The sequence below is a fragment of the Mastigoproctus giganteus genome, chromosome 7 (genome assembly GCF_048544385.1).
Source record: "Mastigoproctus giganteus isolate SK-2022 chromosome 7, ASM4854438v1, whole genome shotgun sequence".
Classification (NCBI taxonomy): Eukaryota; Metazoa; Arthropoda; class Arachnida; order Uropygi; family Thelyphonidae; genus Mastigoproctus; species Mastigoproctus giganteus.
Genome location: NC_143581.1, coordinates 186,941,627 through 186,964,106, shown reverse-complemented (window position 1 = coordinate 186,964,106; position 22,480 = coordinate 186,941,627). Strand labels below are relative to the sequence as shown.

Here is a 22,480-nt window from a genome sequence, read left to right as displayed (position 1 = left end):
CAGTTGAAATGGTGACTGGATAAGTATGTGGATTAGAAACTAAGGAATACTTCTTAGCATTAGTTTCATTTTCTTCAGAATTTTGAAATCAAATGTTGCTGCGCACTCCCATCACCTCTTCAACGAAATCCTTCATGCACTCCTTAAAATGAAATAAAAGCATCACCATATATTGCTTCTGAGCATACTTATTCATCATATTTTAAATATGAAATAAAATTAGCTATATCGTATTTTAAATATAATTTTATGCATCATATTTTAAATTTAAGAGTTTGTGTTAGTTCATTTATAATTATTCTAAAATTAAAAGTGAAACATTATTCGAGGTTTTTCTTTTTTTTTTAATTAAATCAATTTCTTAAATTTCAAATAAATTTAACAGAAATAAAATTTTAACGAAACTAAATATGAAATTCAATGGCTACTTCAATACAAGATTTATGTAAGAAGAAAAAAGGCTTACCACAGCTTCCATGACATCTTCACTGTCTGGCGCCTGAAAGTGGTAAAGAAATAACTCAGAATTACTTTCTTCTCTGGGCATGCTTAAAAACTATCAACCTGAATTCAAAGAATTTGTTTTGAGGGGAGGGGAGGGAAAGTTAAACGGTTTTAAAGGAAGGGTTAAATGTCTATGCATAACTGAATACATCGAAACGAATTACCAGTTTGTATTGCGAACTGTAATGAAAATTAGACAACTTAGGAATTACTCAAACTAGAATTTGTTTTTTTGCAATCTTTAGAATGATAAAATCTGCTTAATGACTTCAAACCTGGATACGTCTGAAGTTCATCTTTAGACAGAAACGAAAGAAACAGGTTTGAATAAAAAGTGGGTTTTTTGAAAATTATTTTGTGCAATGACTGCGATTCATATTCAGAAATGTATTTTTTATAAGAATCCTTTGTTTTCGTTTACCTGTAATTCATTTCAATTTAGGTTAAATTAATTTAAGATAATTATTGAGAAAACTAACAAAAATTGATAATAACAAAACGTATGCAGGAAAGCAGAAGAGCTACGGTCAGTCAAATAATAATCCAGTACAGCTGTGGTAACCGAAGAGGCATTTCCCAATGCACGACTCGTCTTAACTTCTTCTTTAAGCAGGAAAATGCACCATATCACAATGCCAGAATTGTACAGAACTGGTTCCAGGAACACGAGAGTGACTTTTGAAGACTGGACTTTTGGGGGGTTTTTTTTTCAAAATACAAATGGTGTGTTCTGACTACTTGATGTATAATTAACCCATTGTGGACCATTCCGAATTGGACTGTTTTGTATGGGGCTAAATGGGGTTATATTTTTATTTTCAATTAGGTGCTAGAGTTTAGACAGAATTAACCCTTGAATGGGTGTACTCTTCCCTGTCTTTGGGCAAGAAAAGGGGGATGGTTCTTTCGCAAGAAAGCATTCGTAAGCTGGATACTAAACTAGCCGGCGCCAAGTGGCAGAGATGGTTAAAAGTATCTGCAACTGTCTGGGTGAAGTGGCCAGTCACTTAATGTAAACAATGCATCCGAACACTAAACATGATACATGAATTCTATTACACTGATTAGCCTTTATCACTGTTAGACATATCGAGCAGTAGGTTTTGATTGGGAGCCCTTTGGACAAGAGATCTTCCACTATCCAAATTGCAATAACGGTGGGAAGCAATTGAAGGCACATGCATCTCGCTAATACATAATTGCATCCATGGCATTACGAATGCAGGATTTTCTGAAGGCAAAATTGAGATCTCCTCGCTATTTGGTAGGTTTACATAATGATGGAGTCTACTCAATGTATTTTATGCTATATTGTATGCTATAAATCCTACAGATTGAAATAAAACTGACCTTCCCACAATTGGCGAGCCAGTTTGTTATTTATTATATAAAGTTAAATACATTCACATCTTGGGTTATACGTTTCAAGTAGATGGAACCGAGAGAGGCCATGGAACTCAATAGCAGTAGCTATTGGGAAGAAGCTATTACTCAGAAATTGGTTGGTTATAAGAAGGGCTTATGAAAATATAGCACTTATGTAATCTATTTTCAACATTTAAGTATTCTGTATTTAAGTGGACCTTAGAGGTCTAAATCATGTCGTTACGTAAAATCAAAGGCCTATATACCTGAGTGGAAACAATTGTTTCAAAATGTCTTACGTTTTACGAGAAAAAGAAAAAAAAACATTATTGTCCCCATGTCTCCACTTTACAATTTATTTTAGGTAGCAATCGACATTATTTTGTATACAGTAGTAATAAATATTGTTATGAAAGATGTTAATACGTGTTGATGGGAGCCCCTGGAATGTCCCAAACTTGTATACTGACTCCGCAAGTGGACTTTCTAAACACACCGACTTCAAGTGATGATGTGGAATCAGCTGGACACCATAACTGGGGTTACTTCTCTGGGGTAGAAGTAACCCCAGAGAAACGTACCAACTGTGTGGTACTAAACTTAAGGTGGTAGTAAATGAAAAAGACCTGGGAGTAATTGTGTAGTCAGATATGAAGTTTTCTGAGCAATTCAGACAAGCTGCCAGTGCTTGTAATAGGGCTTGTTAATGATATAGAGGAATTTTGCTAGCAGGGAAAAGGAGGTGATTGTCCCTCTGTATAAGGTAAGGCAATGGTCAGGCCACGCCTTGAGTACTGCGTACATGTCTGGAGGCCCCATTTTAGAAAGTATGTAGATTTGCTTGAGCGTGTACAGAGAAGGACAACAAGATTGGTGAGGGGAATGAAGGTATCCTCTTACCAAGAGAGGCTTAAGTTCTACAAATTGCAGTGGCTGGAGACTAGGCACCTGCGCGGTGATGTGATTGAGGTGTATAAGGCCTTGAAAGGGTTGAGCACGCTGAATTCTGATGGGATCCTTCCACTTGTTCAGATTACGAACCTTAGGGGGCATAAATTCAAATTAAGAAAGGACAGATGTAGAATAGATGTGCGGTAATTTGCCTTTAGCCAGCGGGTGGTTAATTGCTGGAACAAACTTCCATCTGTCGTTGTGGAAGTTGATAGGTTGAATAAATTTAAGGAGGAACTGGACAGGCATTTGGAGGGAATGGTGTGATTTTTTTTTTTTTTTTTTTTTTTTTTTTGGCTGATGCTGCATAAGCTCATACATGTGCTTTCTTGCATCACATGCCACTACTACTACTACTACTACTACTTTGGAAAAGAAATATGAAGATATGATTGGAGAAACATTTGAAAGGTTTTCATCTTCTTCTACAGACAGAAAAATTCACCTCCGCCATGGGATCCTTAGTCACAACCTACCTTGAAAAAACCTAATTTATTCCAAGGTGTCCAAAGTACCATCTGAAAGTACGCATTCCCGACAAATTAGAGTAACTGAGTTGTCGAATATAAGGCAGGACAATGCCAGATTAAACGCGAACCAGTGTATCATCATCTTGTGGGTTTCATTTATATAGTCAGAGAAAGCTAACCGACTTATTAGAAGATTTCCTATTCCAATGGGGGCATTTTAACTTTTCATTTCAAGTGTCTTATAAATTGAAAATTTAAAGAAAACCATTTTTATTAAAAGCCAGAAGAAAATTTCTTCAGAAAATACTTACTATATCTGCAGTTTTTTCTTGTATGCATTCATTCACCTATAAATATAAAGAAAGTAAGAGATTGTTAATTACAAGTTGAAAATCACAACATAAAATAACTGTGATTATAAAATCGCTGAGTGCTTTACGTCATTCCACAAAGAATGAAAAAATGAAGATTAAGGAAACTGTGTACAAATTGGCTTTAACCAGCAAAGAAATAGGTTGGATAGACCGAAACAAGAGCATAAAAAGACACAATCAGTTAATGAATCTGGTGATATCTCTGAAGGTTAATTTTCTCCCATAATCAATGATTCGCTGGCTAAACTAAAACATCCTATAAACTAGTCTGAATCTCAACAACTGAAATTTGAATTTAAGGCTCCTAGTTCTGGTTATAACAGTGAAAATTCCACCTTCATTCTTTTTATTGAATCAATGAAGATTCCTAACCTTCTGAGAGCCTTATAAACTCCAATAAGGTCTCCTTTGAGGTATTTAGTTGCGAGAAGCTCTGTAGCCCACATAATCGGAAACTTGAAAATATTGAGAGAGAGAGAGAGAGAGAGAGAGAGAGTGAGAGAGAGAGAGAGAGAGAATATGACAATGACTTATTGCATCAAGTCTTGGTGCGTCAATTTTTGGCGGTTAAACTTTCTAATCTTAAGTAATGGTAGAATCCTGTATCCGCACCTAAATTTGTAGTACAATAACGATTCCTAATTGAATTTCTTAAAATTTAAATTGGGGTTCAGGGTCCCCCAATTTCTCGATTTCTCTCTGTAATGGATATCTTAATTACAATGAGAAATCAAGAAATATGCGCAATATTTAAGGCAGCAACACCGAAAACGTATTTTCGTTATTTGTAATTTGTATAAAAGGTGTCTTGTTTTTGCAAAGTGACATTAATATATTTTTAAAACATTAATTCATTAACATAGATAGGGATGTTATACTGATATAATAGTCTACTAAATATGTTTCAATAAAGTACATACCTCACTTGCAGCGCCTGTACAATAATGATTGACAAAAGTTAACTCTGGGTGTTCACTGTCAGGATAGTGTTCCGAGAAACATTGAGAAAGAGCATCCTTGAACTATAGAAAGAAATTTCATTAGATACCCATTTTAGTTAGTCCACATACGGCATAATTTCATTTTAAAATTCTGAGAAGCTGACCAAAATAATTCGGATGGATAAGTGATTCTAAGACTATGGAAGAAGAAAAAATATTATAGAACTGCAGAGATGTCAATCCACAAGTAGCCATAGAGATTGGTCAATGGTCGGTCATCTGCAGATAATGAACATCATTTGATGTAAATGAAAAGATCAGGTTTATGGGCATTGATCATTTTTTTTAATACCCATTTATCAATTTTCTATTTGCATGAGTAGAAAATTTCGGCAATAAAATTCGGACTAAGTAAGAAAGTAAATAATAATGAAGTGTCACTGAAAACACGAATAGTAAAGGTACAACGTGACAGAGCAACAATTCATGCTTTTACAGCTGGTCTGTTAAAAATCGGTTAACTACTGAGTGCCGGGCACTCAGGATTAAGGGTCCGTAGTCACGAATGGTCGTTAGTGTAGTATCTCAAATAGAGAGCTTTGTGGTAACTGAAAACGTTTCTTGTACCCCGTCTTGGCCAGAACTGAGGAACTAACGAAAACGTTGTCTATTTGAGTCTTTCCAGTTGTTCTGAATAAAAAGGGTGGGAAAAGCGACTCCGACTTCTTCCTGGAGAAGCGATTAAAGTCTTGGGGGAAAAGCGACTGGCAGATGAGAGCCGTGCAAGATTCTGCGCAGGCGTCTTGCCACCACCGCCGCCTCAACGTTGGCTCTCTGAGCCAAGGTTGCCGGGACAACTCCAGCTTTGAAAATTGTTAAAAAATACTTCTCTTCGCATAATTTATAAATAACCTTTATACAATTATTAACTAATTACTTAGCAACCTTTTTGTCAACAAAAGGAGAGTTACTTAGTAAAAGAAGAGCGCTACCGATGTGCAATAAAAATTGTTTTTTTAATTTTAACTCAAAAAGTAAATGTGGGACAACACAGAGACTTTTTTTTTGAAGGCTGACCTAAAGGTTATTACTAATTGTATTTACAGTACACTAAAACTCAGATGGCTGCTCAACCAGCGTGTTACTGTTGCTAACATAAATTTCTATGATCTAAAGAGTAAATTTTACTTTACAACATCAAATAACATATTCGGGAACAATAAATAAATGTACATTTTTAATTGAGTAGTTTATTAATTTCGTTTAATTTTTAAGAGAGAAGAGTGCAGTACAAAGATGTATTCTTACCTCGGCAGTGGGTAACTTAATACATTCTGCAATTCTATTTCGGGTTTCGTCGTCCCCTGAAATCAGAGTAACAGGTTTTAATTTATAAATAACTCCATTGAAAAGAACTCTTCGTGTAATCACTGAAGAGAATTTATCTCTGTTTGTGAGTGTTAAGATCAAATTAATCGTATGTTTTAGGTCATGATAATCGTAGTCACGATATTCGTTAAAGAGGAAGGAGACTATATTCAACAAACGTTTGCATTCTGTATTGAGTTAGGATGTTATTCCATCGTTGTTGTCTGCGCGTGTAGCACAGTGGAATCTTCACCGTCCTTCCCACACCTGATGGAAAAGCCTATGGTTCGAATCCCGTTAATTACGCGAGGAACTTTTATGGGTTATTTTCACTCCTTGGCCGAGTTAATTGGTCTGAGGCGTAGATAATAACGTTCCCCGAAATGGAAACTCGGTATTTTGTCCAGCAAAATAGGCAAATCGATCAGAGAACACACGCATTTCATGCACATAATACACTTAAGTAGTGGATTTAAAATTCCAGATGGTCCTACTGTTATTTATTAATATTAATGTTCTGTAATAGTATTGACTTGTAGGCTGTGAGAGTCATCCTAGTAGCTTGGAAGAAAAGCCATATTGGGACTGTTCTAAAGTAATTTCCGAAAGTATTTGTTACTTTGGTGAGTAATGATGATGTTTTCTAAATTCAATGTAAATTTGTATATAATAGCAAATATTTAGGGAGTCCAATGTATGTTGTAGTCAACTCTTTCACGCTTCAATTTAGGTGTTTATTGCTGAAGAATCGTTACGTGGGATTTATTTGACATTTAAGTGTATATGTAAAACAAGGGCTATGGTTGTCCTGCAGAAACTCAAAAATTGCTAATGTGAAAGCAAGCAGAACATATCCCACAGTCCACATACAATGGATTTATATTCTTTGCTGTTCTGAAACTAATGTGAAAGATGTGATGTCTTCTGTGAAGTAGAACTGGGCTCATGAAAAAATTTTCGGATTCAGCGAAAAGAAAATCCAAGAAGGTTTCATTTATATCCTCGTTAAATAGATAAGTTTTGTTTTAAAAGAATTTTTCAATCGTCCCAGTTGGAGTGTTTCCAAAAATCGCTTAGAAAAATTTAATCAATTTATTTTTAAATAAAAACCAAATGTTCACATTACACTTCAAGACCACAACTTTTTAAAACACGCTTTATCTTTTTAAAATAAACAAAAATTAAAAAGTACAGCTCTTTCAGGCCACCTAATTCTACCATTTTGAAATTACAATTACAAATGTCTTACATTTGTAATTGTAATTTCAAATTTGTATATAGTAGCTGTATACAAAAATGTCTTACAGGTATTAGATGAAGATTAGATCGTTAGTCCTACAGGTTTCATAACCCGCTTCTGTAAAATGAGAATCAGGGGCTTCATCGGACTGTCGGTTTTTCCAAATTACGCTCCTATATATTTTGTTGCTCACTTTGCTTGTTCCAAACGAATTCATGGCTTAGGACGCAATGTCCGAGATTGCTGAAGCACGCAAAAACCCTAAAACAGCCCTCTCTCTAAAAACAACTCTCCCTATTCTGAAATAGTAATTTAACTAAGAATTTCTGTAGTCCATAAACTTTTAAAACTCACGTTTGAAGAGAATTCTTGACTTTGAAGATATGTTTAATGAAATTTTAACAACCGAATAATATCTTTTATTAAATGGCCGAAATTCTACTAGAATTCATTTTTCACGCTATGAGGGTAGAATCTACAAGTTGTTTTGAATGAGGGAGACCGTTTCTACCATTAACAAAAGTAAAGTTGTTACGGGCACGAATCTCTAATGAAAACTGTAGCAGACACAGAGAATATTCCAACTTTGGAGTACAAAAAACTTTTAAGTCGATGTTTATGTAAATGGTTTATTTACAAAAATTCGCAACCTTTTCTTTAAGATATTGAATACGCTGCAAGGCATACTGAAATGAGAAACCTATCACGAATTACTTACTGCAGATAACAGACATAATATCTTTTATCCTGGGAGGCTCAGATGTATCTGAAGGAGGTTCAGGAGGTACTTCCTGTCCTGTTGGAAATGCGAATCCAGAACATAACGCTGCACCCGCAAGGAATAAGGCAAGCCGAAAACTCATCTTTCGTTCTTGCAAATTTCGAAAGTAAAATACGAAACGAATAGGGTAAGGGCTTGCGAATATCTTTTTATACCAGCAGGTTTCCTTGATTACTTCACACCGGCCTTGAATTACTTCCTTTCCTTTCTCATTATCGCAGGAAATTAAAAAAAATAGGTAGAATGATTAGGCTTATCAAAGAAACATTTGGTCATTTATGAAAGCATCTAAAAAATTAGAGTTTAACTCAAATGTTTGATATATCTATTTTGCAGTACATACTTTGCAAGTATATATGATTATAATTATTATTTATTCGATGAATAAATAATTAGTAAATAAAATGAGGGATTACCTCTATGACGTGTTGATAGAACACTTCTGTGCTGATACTCTCTGTTGTTGAATTAACTATGCAAATAAGTTACATGGATTTCTCACACTCGTCGACAAAAATCAATGATCCTATACACCACGTAATTGGAGGCCAGCTGACCACAAACCCGTACGAAAAATACATCGAATCACCAACCGAAATCTTTGAGTGAGTGAAGATCATAAGTCCATACTTTAAAAACAATTTAAATGCTTTGAAACCAATTTAAATAATGAGAACATACTTTAAACACTTTAAAACGTGGAAGCAAGCAAAAAAATGTGCAAGCATATTAAAACATATTTATTTAATTATAAAAACAATGATATAAGTTTCTTTTAAATCCAATTACATTCAAAATCTGATCGCTGAACGTTTATTTCTGGAAATGTTCGTTCAATATTTACGTTTTTGTGAGGAATGCAAACAAAATAAATGCTTTCAATATTTTGAAAAATTCAATACTCGATCAATTCCTGTGTATAAAGCGAAGCGTAATCAGCCAGGTTTTGAATATATCAGATTATTATTGTTGCATTTCTTATTCTTTTTTTCTCCATATGGGTGTCTTTTCCATCCCAGAACCGGTACAATTACCGGGTGCTTGGGGCAGTTCTTATGTCTAGTCACTATCTTATTACTACTCAAGGAAGCCTTTGGCTATACTGCAAATGATCAGGATTTCCGTTTTCTGGAGTTCCTTGTAGGGGGTTCTCTGGGAAGCCCATTGCTTCTGAGTTATGAAGCCTCTTGACACCATGTCGGTTGGTTACACGATGATCGGGATCGTCCTTAGTTATTTCTGGAGGTTGCTGGTGGGGGTTGTGCACCGCGATGTCGTTCAAGTAGGTGGTCATTTCCTTCTTGTCGATGACGGTTAAGTCTGATCCGTTGTGTGAAATCGTCTCATCCGTTGTTATGGCACGGCCCCAGTATATAATTTGTGAGTGGGGTCTCTGGCACGGCCTGAGGCTCGTACTTGTAATGCGGTACACTTTCTTTGATCAACTGGTATTATTATTATTATTATTATTGTTGTTGTTTCTCTTATATTATTTCTCCCTGATTGGGGGATTCTACTCCGTGATAGATACTGCTACCAAGTACACAAGGTGGTTGTTGTCTGGTGTTACTGTCGGTCGAGAAAATCTCTGACTGTCCTACAGGTGTTCAGGATTGCGACTTTCTGAAGTTCCTTGTAGGTGTACTCTGGGAGACCTATTGCTGCTAGGCTGCTATGTAGAGTCTTTGGTACCATACCGGTTGTTGACACGATGATTGGGATGGTTGATACATCTTGCATATGCCACATCTCCTTGATCTCATGTCTCAGGTTCGTGTACTTCCTAATTTTTTCCTCATGGATTTTCTGGACATTGCTAGTGTTCGGCACCACTATGTCAATCAGATAGGTAGCCTTTTCCATCTTGTCCACAAGGGTATGTCCGGTCAGTTGTGCGGGATGGTCTTATCCGTTATAATGGCGCGGTCCGAGTACAGCTTGTGGGTTCGGGTCTCTACTACTGCCTGGGGTTCGTACTTGTAGTATGGTACACTTTCTTTGGATAAAGTGTACCATACACTTTATCGAAAGTGTATGGTACACTTTATCCAAAGATTATTCTTATTATTATTATCATTTCTCCTTTATTTGGGATTCCACATCGCGACGGGTATTGCTGCCAAGTACACGGGGTGGTTAATGTTATGTCTGGTGTTACTGTTGGCTATTATTATTAATATTATTATAAAAACCTTTTATCTCCTTTATGGATTTTTCTGCACCTTAAAGGGTACTGGTACCAACTGAATTGGGTAGCTGATTATGTTTGGTTACTATTATTATTATAATTATTAATATTGCTATTGATCGAGGAACGTTCTCTCATTCCTACATGTGTTCAGGATCGCAGCTTTCTGGAAATCCATGTAACTGTTCTCTGGAAGGCCTGCCTGTTTCTGCTTGGATTCTATGGAGGCTCTTTGGCACCATGCTCAGTGGCGGTTTTAGGAAGACGCCCCTGTAATATATAAATTGAAAGTAAAACAGAAACAGGAACCCCTTATCGCTGTTTTAGTCTCAATTTGGGTGGTTGACCCCCGACGAAGACCCTAGATTGTGTTAACATGTACAAAAAGGAGTTCCTTTTTGTACGTGAAGAAATTTACATTCTGAATTACAAGTACAGAGGATTAATAATACATAAATACTTAATAATACAATAAATAGCAATTGTACGCCATTAGCCTCCTTTCAACATCACTTCAACAGATTCTTGTTGTCCATTCCCGATTCAAGCAAGTATCCTGGACGAAGCGGTCCTCATTCTGAATGTCCATTTGAAAATCCGTCAATGAGCTGGTACCTAAAAGGGAGAAAACAATCGGTAATTAGTAAACCGGATCCATAGACAGGGATGCCCATACAGAAGGACACAAGTACAAACAGATTAGTGCACCGCGTACCTCCCCCTACTAACGGGCAAACGTCTACCACACTGCTGTCCCCCACCCAACCGTAAGGATCCAGTTCTTCCCTATTGAATAAGCCTACCCTCCGTTCTGTTCTTATGAAATTATTAATGAAATAAATTTAGTCAATCTAAGTCCATTAGACACAATTGGCCCACGATTTTTATTAACATATTTTTAATTCATTCTGGAGTCATCGATAAAATTCGTTATCAATTTGAAATTTCCATTGCAGATTCGTCATAAACTCAGTTATTGCAACACTAAAATAGTCTTCACTGTTCAGAATTTTCTGTCCATTCCTATATTCTGTCCATTGCAGTCAATATCTGGGAAGTTAAAATCCTCCATTATAAGACATTCCGATTTACTAGCCCACTCTATTTCTGTGTACAATTGTTCATTGTACTCATTCAAGTCATTAGGCCTATAACACACTCCTACTCTTATTTTTGCTTTCGCAGTGCTTATGTCACACCAAACTGACTCAACAGTGCACTGTTCGTCTATACCAATTGGATGCACTTCTTTTGATTTTATGTTTTTCTTAATTAAGCTGATTGGATTAAAAATTCAAGTGCACCAAACAACTTCGGATCTTCAACTTTAAAGTATCACCCCATCTATGAGATATCTCCAGAGGGGTGTCGCTTCTTATCCAAGAGGAACTGCACCGTGAGAAGTGGGTAAACAAATCAAATATCCTCGGATGGAAGTTACCGCTGCTTTGATGTCGGTTTGTTTGGAAACAGCAAAGACTGCAACGTCACATTACATCCATCCGAGAATATTTACTCAACTGGGAGTTGATTTTATTATCTATCCGATGAATAAAACTGATTTTTAAACAATTTAAATAAATTATTTATATTCATTAGTGTTAGTCAGATAGTGAGCTATTAACAAATACTTAAATATATATATATATATATATAAAATTATTTATCTATTATGATAGAATCTTTTTCCTAATATTAGGGAGGGTAAATGTGGTGGGCGATGGATTTGTTAAATTCTAACTGAGCAGCACACTGCTGTACGGATGATGCCCGTTAGGAGGATGGAGGGAACGTTCATTATTCCCACACGGTGTGCTGCGTAGTGAAAACACAACGTGTCCATCAAAGGAGCTCATTGGGAGGGTAGTTAACGCGAGAAACTGCAAAACTGTTGCGTTGTAAGACAGGATGGAGGGTGGGCTTATTGAAGATGGACGAACTGGATCTCCACGGTGGGGTGGGGGTGAACGGTGAAGGCCACACCTTTCTATTGAACGAAGCAAAAATACTTAGCATCCAACATGGTTACACCACATTATTAATTGCTGAGAAATTAATTATTTGGTGTAATCATTGCCCTTGAAATTAAATTATATCAAAATTCAGTCAATGTACGTCGCCCCAATCCCATCTCAGATTCATGGTCCTTCACAGGCATGATAGCAACTCCATGCTATAAATTCCATCACAAACCGGTGGTTTCACTTTCCTGTGATCATGACCATAGTCGAAAAGCCCCGTCCGCTTCAGAGAAGCAAGAAAATTCTTTTATTTTCTTAATGTGTCAGAGGATTCTGATGGGTTTTTTTTATTATATTATTTTTATGTTTTAATATTTGTTTTTTTAAGTGTTTAAAGTATATACTCATTATTTAAATTGGTTTCAAAGCATTTAAATTGTTTTTAAAGTATGGTCTCATGATCTTCACTCACTCAAAGATTTCAGTTGGTGATTCGATGAATTTTGGGGTCAGGTTTCGGTTCCGCTGGCCTCCGATTCTGTGGTACATTGGATCATTGATTGTGTCTAAAAGTATGAGGAATCCATGTAAATTATTTGCATAGTTAATTCAACAACAGAGAGTATTAGTACAGAAATGTTCTATCAAGACATCATAAAGGTAATTCCTTCTTTTCTTAAGTAATTATTTATTTATTGAATAAATAATAATTATAATCATATATACTTGAAAGTATGTACTGCGAAAATCGATAAATATTGACACTTGGGTTAAACTCTGATTTTTTAGATGCTTTCATAAATGACCAAATTTTGTTTATAATATTTGATAAGCCTAATCACTGTATCTTCGTTTTCAATTTCCTGCGGTAATGAGAAAGGAAAGGAAGTAATTCAAGGCCGGTGTGAAGTAACCAAGGAAAACTGCTGGTATCAAAAGATATTCACAAGCGCTTACCCTATTCCATTCGTATTTTACTTTCGAAATTTGCAAGAACAAAAGATGAGTTTTCAGCTTGCCTTATTCCTTGCGGGTGCAGCGTTATGTTCTGGGTTCGCATTTCCAACAGGACAGGAAGTACCTCCGGAACCTCCATCAGACATACCTGATCGCCCCGAGTTAAATGATTTTATGGCTGTTGTCTGCAGTAAGTAATTCGTGATAGACTTCTCATTTCAGTATGCATTGCAGTAAATTCAATATCTTATTTCTATTTTAAAGAAAAGGTTGCGAATTTTTGTAAATAAACCATTTACATAAACAGCGACTTAAACGTTTTTTTGTACTCCAAAGTTGGAATATTCTCTGTGACTGCTACCGTTTTGATTAGAGATTCATGCCCGTAATCACTTCACTTTTGTTAATGGTAGAAACGGGCTCCCTCATTCAAAACAAATTGTAGATTCTACCCACATGCAAACTGTATCCTAGTAGAATTTCGGCCATTTAATAAAAGATATTATTCGGTTGTTAAAATATTCAGTTATTAAATTTTCATTAAAAAAATCTTTGAAGAAAAGAATTCTCTTCAAACATGAGTTTTAAAAGTTTATGAACTACTGAAATTCTTAGTTAAATTACTATTTCAGAATAGAGAGACTTTTTTTAGACAGAGGATTGTTTTGGGGTGCATCAGCAACTTAGGACATTGTGCCCTAAACCACTAATTAATTTGGAATAAGCATAACGAGCAAAAAAATATATAGGGGCGTAATTTGGAAAAACCCGTCAGTCCGATGAATCCCCTGATTCTCGTTTTACAGAAGTCGATTATAAAACCTCAGGAACTGACGATCCAATAGTCATCTAATAGCTGTAAGACAGTTATAATGGCGATAATAAATTTTCAAATTGTTATTATCATAAGATTCATTGAGGAAGTGAGTTGAAATGTTTTGAAAGCAAGAGCATTTATGAAGAACATTAAGATTAACTCTTTTCAATAGTACACCGTACACTTTTGGACAGTGATCTTAAGACTGATGTCATTTCACCAATAAGTGCTTATTTAAATATGCCCAAGGTTTATTTGAAAATTGTTAAGTTAGCAGTTTTTATGAAAAATGTTTCACCTGTCCTACCATGGTGTGGAAAGACAGGAGGAATTTTTCTTTTTCGCGAATCAAGAAACTATTAACGGTTTTATTCATACCATGGGAAGTTAGTCGGTCCTGTAAAGCAACACTCGCACATCCTTGTTTCTTATAAACTGGGAATTTTCTTACAAAAAAACAAGCAAGTTAACCGAAAAAGATGTGTCATTTACAGACACATTATACTCAAGCCTCTCAGCGTTTGCTGCTTTGGCGCTTACCATTCAAGCAACCTTTTTTTTTAATGACTCTTGTAATTTTGGTCCTAGAGATTAAAATAGCAATAAGTTTGTAATTATAATTCTCTAAGTTTTTAATTGTAATTTTTAATGACCATTAAATTGTAATTGTAAGGCTTTAATTTTGTAAATTTGCATTTTTAACAGAACATAGTAGTAGTAGTAGTGGTGGTGGTGGCATGTGATGCAAGAAAGCAAGTGTATGAGCTTATGTAAATTCAGCCAAAAAAAAAAATCACACCATTCCCACAAAGTGCCTGTCCAGTTCCTCCTTAAAGTTATTTAACCTTTCAAATTCCACAACGACAGATGGAAATTTGTTCCAGCAATTAACCAACCGCTGGCTAAAGGCAAATTTCCGCAGATCTATTCTACATCTGTCTTTTCTTAATTTGAATTTATTCCCCCATACGTTCGTAATCTGAACAAGTGGAAGGATCCCATCAGAATTCAACGTGCTCAACCCATTCAAGGCCTTATACACCTCAATCAGATCACCGTGCAGGTGCCTAGTCACTGCAATTTGCAGAACTTAATAATCTCTTGATAAGAGGATCCCTTCATTCCCCTCACCAATCTTGTTGCCTTTCTCTGTACACGCTGAAGCAAATCGACATCCTTCCTAAAATGAGGCCTCCAGACCTGTACCAGTACTCAAGGCGTGGCCTGACCATTGCGTTATACAGAGGGACAATCACCTCCTTTTCCCTGCTAGCAAAATTCCTGTATATCATTGACAACACCCCATCACCAACCCTGGCAGATCATGGGGTGTTGAGCAATGTCTGTCTGCATTGCTCGGAAAACTTCATATCTGACTGCACAATTACTCCCAGATATTTTTCATTTTCTACCACCTTAAGTGTAGTACCACACAGTTGGTACGTTTCTCTGGGGTTACTTCTACCCATATGCAGTACTTTGCATTTGTCAAGGTTGAACTTCAGTTGCCACTTCTTACCCATCTGCCCAAATTATCTAGATCCTGTTGCAGTAGCACACTGCCATTACTGTCATTAACAACCCTGCCTACCTTTGTATCATCTGCAAACGTCGACATTAAGCCTGATATACCTTCATCAATATCATTGATAAATATACAAAACAACAGTGGACCTAACACCGAACCCTGTGGGACTCCACTAATAACATCAGTCCACGAAGAGCAGCACCCATTGATTACTACCCTCTGTCTTCTCCCACTCAACCATCCTTTTATCCGTTTTAGCAACTTACCCTTAATACCATTCTGCTCCAATTTGTACAATAGTCTTCCATGCGCAACAGTGTCAAAAGCTTTCCTGAAATCCAAATATATGATATCAAAATTATTTTTTGCATCCAGTTCCTTTGTAACCACATCATAATATCCTATCAAATTTGTCAGACAAGACTTTCCCTTAACAAACCCATGCTGTGTCTTAATTATTGCTGCAGTCTTGTCTAGATGATCCTGCAATGCATCTTTAACCAGTGACTCCATTATTTTACCCGGACCAGAAGTTAAACTAAGTGGTCTGTAATTACTCGTGTCACCCTTCGATCCCCCTTTGTGAATTGGGGATACATTTGCACATCTCCAGTCCGTGGGGAGCTCCACTGAGTCCAAGGATGCTCTCATAATTATGGCTAAGGGTTTGCTTAGTTGCTTTGTAAACATTATAAACATTGCTCTATACTGTCTTTTTAGACTCATGCGAAGGAATTAATTTAGTAATAATGGCTGTTACTAAACACATTATAGCAAAATAAATTATGAACTACATAAAAAAGGCGAAAAATTACAGTTTTTATTATTCGACGTTTCCATTAAAAAAATCTCGGTTCATTTCACTTCGAATAAATGAGACTAGTTCAAGAAGGTATTAACGAATTAGTTGTCCACTGATATTCTTGTTTCATTTAGACTATCGATAATTCAACTACTCGCCATCAATCGGTCTCTCACCATATTGGTGTTTTGAACGATCAATGTATTGATCTGCCGACATTTCAAACTTGTCATGATTTGAACTGCTTTTAGAATTTGTTGCATTTTCATCTGTCAGTGTTTTAAATGTCACAGTTTGGAATATCAATGTTTAAATGTTTAGTGTTTCAACTTTGGCCATTTGATTGCTTCGAAAATAGTTTATATAAAATATCTACACACACACACTGGCCAAAAATAATATTATTCAGTATCGAATTGGGCCGCTTTTGTTTGAAATAACAGCACGTTTCAAGCACAGCAATGATTCTGTTAAGGTGTTTTAGTGTGTTTTTGCCTAATATGTTAATATAAACTGTTTTTGTGTAACCAATCGTATTTTGATCACTTGGCCATAAAAATTTCAAAATGGAAGAATAAGGTGACCTGAAATAGCTCCAATTTTTAATTTTTGCTTATTTAAAAGATATAAAGCGTGTTTTAAAAAATTCTGGTCTTGAAGCGTAATGTGAACATTTGGTTTTTATTTAAAAATAAATTGATTAAATTTTTCTAAGCGATTTTTGGAAACACTCCAACTGGGACGATTGAAAAAATTCTTTTAAAACAAAACTTATCAATGTAACAAGGATATAAATGAAACATTCTTCGGTTTTCTTTTCGCTGAATCCGAAATTTTTTTGATGAGCCCAATTCTAAGAGTTGACTACAACATACATTGAACTCGTTAAATATTTGCTATTATATACAAATTTACATTATTTAGAAAACATCATCATTACTTACCAAAGTAACAAATACTTCCGGAAATTACTTTAGAACAGTTTCAATGTGGCTTTTCTTCCAAGCTGCTAGGATGCCTCTCACAGCCTACAAGTCAATACTATTACAGAACATTAATATTAATAAATAACACTAGGACCACCTGGAATTTAAATCAACTACTCAAGTGTATTATGTGCTTGAATTGAGTGTGTTCTCTGATCGATTTTCCTATTTTGCTGGACAAAAAACCGAGTTTCCATTTGGGGAACGTTATTATCTACGGCTCTGACCGATTAACTCAGCCAAGGAGTGAAAATAACCCATAAAAGTTCCTCGCGTAATTGACGGGATTCGAACCATAGACTTTTCCATCCGGTGTGGGAAGGACGGTGAAGATTCCACTGTGCTACACGCGCAGACAACAACGATGGAATAACATCCTAACTCAATACAGAATGCAAACTTTTGTTGAATATAGTCTCCTTCCTCTTTAACGAATATCGTGACCTAAAAAATACTATTAATTTGATCTTAACACTCACAAACAAAGATAAATTCTCTTAAGTGATTACACGAAGAGTTCTTTCCAATGGAGTAATTTATAAATTAAAACGTGTTACTCTGATTTCAGGGGACGACGAAACCCGAAATAGAATTGCAGAATGTATTAAGTTACCCACTGGCGAGGTAAGAATACACCTTTCTACTGCACTCTTAAAAATTGAATGAAATTAATAAATTTATTAATTTATTAATTTCATTATGTAAATTTATGTAAAGTTAAATTTACTGTTTAGATCTCTCCTTTCCTTTAAAATGTGAATAGAAATTTATGTTAGCATCAGTAACACACGGTGGTTGAGCAATCACCTGAGTTTTAGTGTAATGTAAATACAATTAGTTATAACCTTTAGGTCAGTCTTCAAAGAAAAAGTCTCTGTGTTGTCCCACATTTAGTTTTTGAGTTAAAATTAAAATTAGTTTCGTCAGATTGTCAGAAGTTTAAAATGAAATTATGCCGTATGTGAACTAACTTAAATAGATATCTAATGAAATTTCTTTCTGTAGTTCAAGGATGCTCTTTCTCAATGTTTCTCGGAACACTACCCTGACAGTGAACACCCAGAGTTGACTTATGTCAATCATTCTTGTAAAGACACTGCAGGAGAGGTATGTACTTTATTGAAACATATAACATCCCTATGTGTGTTAATGAATTAATGTCACTTTGCAAATACAAGACACCTTTTATACAAATAATGAAAATACGTTTTCGGTGTTGCTGCCTTAAATATTGCCCATATTTCTCGATTTCTCTCTGTAATTAAGATATCAATTGCAGACAGAAATCGCGCATTGGGGCACACTGAACCCCAATTTAAATTTTAAGAAATTCAATTAGGAATCTTAATTGTACTACCAATTTAGATGCGCATCCAGGATTCTTCTATTACTTAACATTAGAAAGTTTAACCGTCCAAAATTGATGCACCTAGACTTGATGAAATAAGTCATTGTCATATCCTCTCTCTCTCTCTCTCAATATTTTCAAGTTTCCAATTATGTGGGCTACAGAGCTTCTCGCAACTAAGCACCTCAGAAGAGAACTGATTAGAGGTTATAAGGCTCTCAGAAGATTAGTAATCTTCACTGATTCAATAAAAAGAATGAAGGTGGAATTTTCACTGTTATAACCAGAACTAGGGGATATAAATTCAAATTTCAGTTGTTCAGATTCAGACTAGATTAGCTCAGTGATTTTATAATCACAGTTATTTTCAACTTGAAATTAACAACTTCTTATTTCTTTATATTTAGGTGGATCGATGCATACAAGAAAAAACTGCAGATATAGTAAGTATTTTCTGAAGAAATTTTCTTCTGACTTTTAATAAAAATAGTTTTCTTTTAATTTTCAATTTATAAGACACTTGAAATGAAAAGTTAAAATGTCCCCATTGGAGTACGAAATCTTCTAATAAGTCGGTCAGCTTTCTCTAACTATATAACTGAAACCCACAAGATGATGACACACTGGTACGTTTTGACTAAGGATTCTATGGAGGAGGTGAATGTTTCTGTCTGTAGAAGAATATGAAACCTTTCAAATGTTTCTCCAATCATATCTTCATATTTCTTTTCCAATGTTATGGTGTCCAGCTGATTCCAATGTCGATTCTCGAAGATATCATCACTTGAAGTCGGGGTGTTTAGAAAGTCCACTTGCGGAGTCCGTATACAACTCTGGGACATTCCAGGAACGCCCATCAACACTTATTAACATCTTTCATAACAATATTTATTACTACTGTATTCAAAATAATATCGATAGCTACCTAAAATAAATTATAAAGTGGAGACATGCGGACAATAAAAGTTTTTTTTCTTTTTCTCGTAAAGCGTAAGCAATTTTGAAACAATTGTTTCCACACAGGTATATAGGCCTTTGATTTTACCTAATGACATGGTTTAGACCTCTAAGGTCCACTTAAATACAGAATACTTAAATGTTGAAAATAGATTACATAAGTGCTATATTTTCATAAGCCCTTCTTATAACCAACCACTTTCTGAGTAATAGCTTCTTCCCAATAGCTACTGCTATTGAGTTCCATGGCCTCTCTGGGTTCCATCTACTTGAAACGTGTGACCCAAAATAGCATACAATACGTTGAGTAGCCACTACATTAGGTAAACCTACCAAATAGCGAGGAGATCTCAATTTTGCCTTCAGAAAATCCTGCATTCGTCATGCCATGGATGCAATTATGTATTAGCAAGATGCACGTGCCTTCAATTCCTGCCCACCGTGATTGCAATTTGGATAGTGGAACATCTCTGGTCCAAAGGGCTCCTAATCAAAACGTCCTGCTCGATATGTCTAGCAATGATAAAGGCTAACCAGTGGAATAGAATTCATGTTTCATATTTAGTGTTGGGTTGCATTGTTTACATTAAGTGACTGGCCACTTCACCCAGACAGTTGCAGCAACTTTTAACCATCTCAGCCTTGGAGCCGGCTAGTTTAGTATCCAGCTTACGAATGCTTTCTTGCAACAGAACCATCCCCCTTGTCTTGCCCAAACACAGGGAAGAGTACACCCACTCAAGTGTTAAACTCTAGCACCTATTTGAAAATAAAAATATAACCCCATTTAGATCAATTCAAAACAGTCCAATTCGGAATGATCCACAATGGGTTAATTATATATCAAGGAGTCAGAACACACCATTTGTATTTAAAAAAAAAAAAAACCCACAAGAGTCCAGTCTTCAAAAGTCACTCTCGTGTTCCTGGAACATTTCTGAATATGAATCGCAGTCATTGCACAAAATCATTTTCAAAAACGCCCACTTTTTATTCAAAGCTCTTTTTTTCGTTTCTATCTAAAGATGACCTTCAGACGTATCCAGGTTTGAATTCATTAAGCAGATTTTAACATTCTAAAGATTGCAAAAAAACAAATTCTAGTTTGAGTACTTCCTAAGTTTGTCTAATTTTGATTACCTTTCGGAATAAAAACTGGTAATTCTTTTCGATGTATTCAGTTATCCATAGACATTTAACCCTCTCCTTTAAAACCGTTTACCCTTCCCTCCCCTCCCCTCAAAACAAATTCTTCGAATTCAGGTTGATAGTTTTTAAGCATGCCCAGAGAAGAAAGTAATTCTGAGTTATTTCTGTATCAATTTCAGGCGCCAGACAGTGAAGATTTCAGTAAAGTTGTGGTAAGTCTTTTTTCTTTTTACATAAATCTTGTATTGAAGTAGACATTGAATTTCATATTTAGTTTCGCGAAAATTTTATTTCTGTTAAATTTATTGAATGAAATTTAAGAAATTGATTTAAAAAAAAAAAAGAAAAACCTCGTATAATGTTTCACTTTTAATTTTATAATAATTATAAATGAACTAACACAAACTCTTAAATTTAATATAAAATTATATTTATATTTAAAATATGATGAATATGTATGCTCAGAAGCAATATATGGTGATGTTTTTATTTCATTTTAAGGAGTGCATGAAGGATTTCTTTGAAGAGCTGATAGGAGTGCACAGCAACATTTGAATTGAAATTTCCGAAGAAAACGAAACTAACGCCAAGAAGTATTCCTTAGTTTCTTATCCACGTACTTATCCAGTCACCATTTCAACTGATATTATAAATGTTGTTTTCTTGAGAATATAACTAATAAAAAAGTAAAAGAAGAGTTGAAATCGTTTTTGAAATATAACGTCAAATTCTTTTAATTCAAGGTTACTTTTGGTTTCATTCATACATGCTTATTTGAGAATCAAAATAGTGATAGAAAGAATATATATTTTTAAAAAATATTTTAGAAGAACGTTAAAATTTCTCACATTGAACAGCCATTAACATCGATGACATACAGCTTTTACGTAATAATTTCTTTTTAGTTATGAAATAGATCTTCCAAAATTTACATTCTGATTGTAAATGTTGAAAGAACTATTTCAGAAGAACCTGTTCTGAACTTTGCCACTGTTTTCATCTTTATACTCTATAATTACTTCTTGAATAGACATTCGCTATATAAAGCTATTTTTCTGTTTCTCATTCTCTTCTTGTTTTCTCCTTTTTAACTGTGACGCGATCATTTCAATTACTTAAAAATCTAGATATGTTTCCTTAAAGAGTAAGTTTTTACCAGTAAGACTATATCTTCATTATCAGACCTAGATAAAGTGGATTATACACTACCCTGGAAACAAATATCTGGCCACCCTTCTGTCTATTGAACCTGTCCTTCGTGGCAGTCTAGTGGACACGATACATCTTCATTTGACACTCGTTTGAAAAGGTCTGAGTTTGATTACCGTCGAAAACTGGAGAAATTTCTAAAGAACTCTTCCTTCGGTGTTGTTGATAGCCTATCTGAGGAGGTGGGAGTGGGATTCCCCAATGAGTGATTACGGGTTTTTGAGCAGGGCAAAATATATAAATCATATCCGCCCATGAACACACTTTTACAGACATATATCATAAAAGGGAAATGTGAGGATATCACCACAACCATCCAAAAAAGCACAGAAAAATCTCGGTAGTTCATTTCACGTGAGAAAGGGATTATTCGAGATGTTCCAACAAACTTTGTAATTATAAATTCAACGATTTAACATCTCTGAAGGAGTTTGCCTCACTTTAAGGTACATATTTGTCACTACTTTCAGATAACAAATCTAAATTCATCATACCGCTAAAAGTACAGTGAATAGTTTAATAATCAAAAACATCGCAATCGTCCAAGCGAAACGGGTACAACACGTTCTGTAGACTTACACTCT

General features: G+C 35.3%; 2 protein-coding genes across 2 annotated transcripts; one reads left to right on the top strand and one right to left on the bottom strand.

Annotated features, from left to right (window-relative positions):
• LOC150083417 (uncharacterized) lies at positions 1–8,107 on the bottom strand. The gene is made up of 6 exons (XM_090377260.1): positions 7,932–8,107; positions 5,914–5,969; positions 4,585–4,686; positions 3,602–3,637; positions 467–499; positions 1–142 (listed from the first exon to the last, which is right to left on the bottom strand). The coding sequence occupies exons 1-6, from the start codon at positions 8,074–8,076 to the stop codon at positions 89–91; spliced, it is 426 nt and encodes a 141-aa protein (XP_090233386.1). The 5' UTR covers positions 8,077–8,107; the 3' UTR covers positions 1–88.
• Positions 8,108–13,107: 5,000 nt separating this feature from the next.
• On the top strand, positions 13,108–21,396 carry LOC150083416 (uncharacterized). Its single transcript, XM_090377259.1, has 6 exons — positions 13,108–13,290; positions 17,802–17,857; positions 18,239–18,340; positions 18,989–19,024; positions 20,867–20,899; positions 21,189–21,396. The coding sequence occupies exons 1-6, from the start codon at positions 13,146–13,148 to the stop codon at positions 21,240–21,242; spliced, it is 426 nt and encodes a 141-aa protein (XP_090233385.1). The 5' UTR covers positions 13,108–13,145; the 3' UTR covers positions 21,243–21,396.
• Positions 21,397–22,480: the final 1,084 nt, after the last annotated feature.

Coding starts and splice junctions, on each gene's coding strand:
- LOC150083416 (XM_090377259.1), top strand. CDS start 13,146: ATGAGTTTTCAGCTTGCCTTATTCCTTGCGGGTGCAGCGTTATGTTCT. Junction 13,291..17,801: donor TTTTATGGCTGTTGTCTGCA/GTAAGTAATTCG, acceptor CTCTGATTTCAG/GGGACGACGAAACCCGAAAT. Junction 17,858..18,238: donor TTAAGTTACCCACTGGCGAG/GTAAGAATACAC, acceptor TTCTTTCTGTAG/TTCAAGGATGCTCTTTCTCA.
- LOC150083417 (XM_090377260.1), bottom strand. CDS start 8,076: ATGAGTTTTCGGCTTGCCTTATTCCTTGCGGGTGCAGCGTTATGTTCT. Junction 500..3,601: donor AAGAAAAAACTGCAGATATA/GTAAGTATTTTC, acceptor TACCACTTTCAG/GCGCCAGACAGTGAAGATGT. Junction 143..466: donor AAGATGTCATGGAAGCTGTG/GTAAGCCTTTTT, acceptor TTTCATTTTAAG/GAGTGCATGAAGGATTTCGT.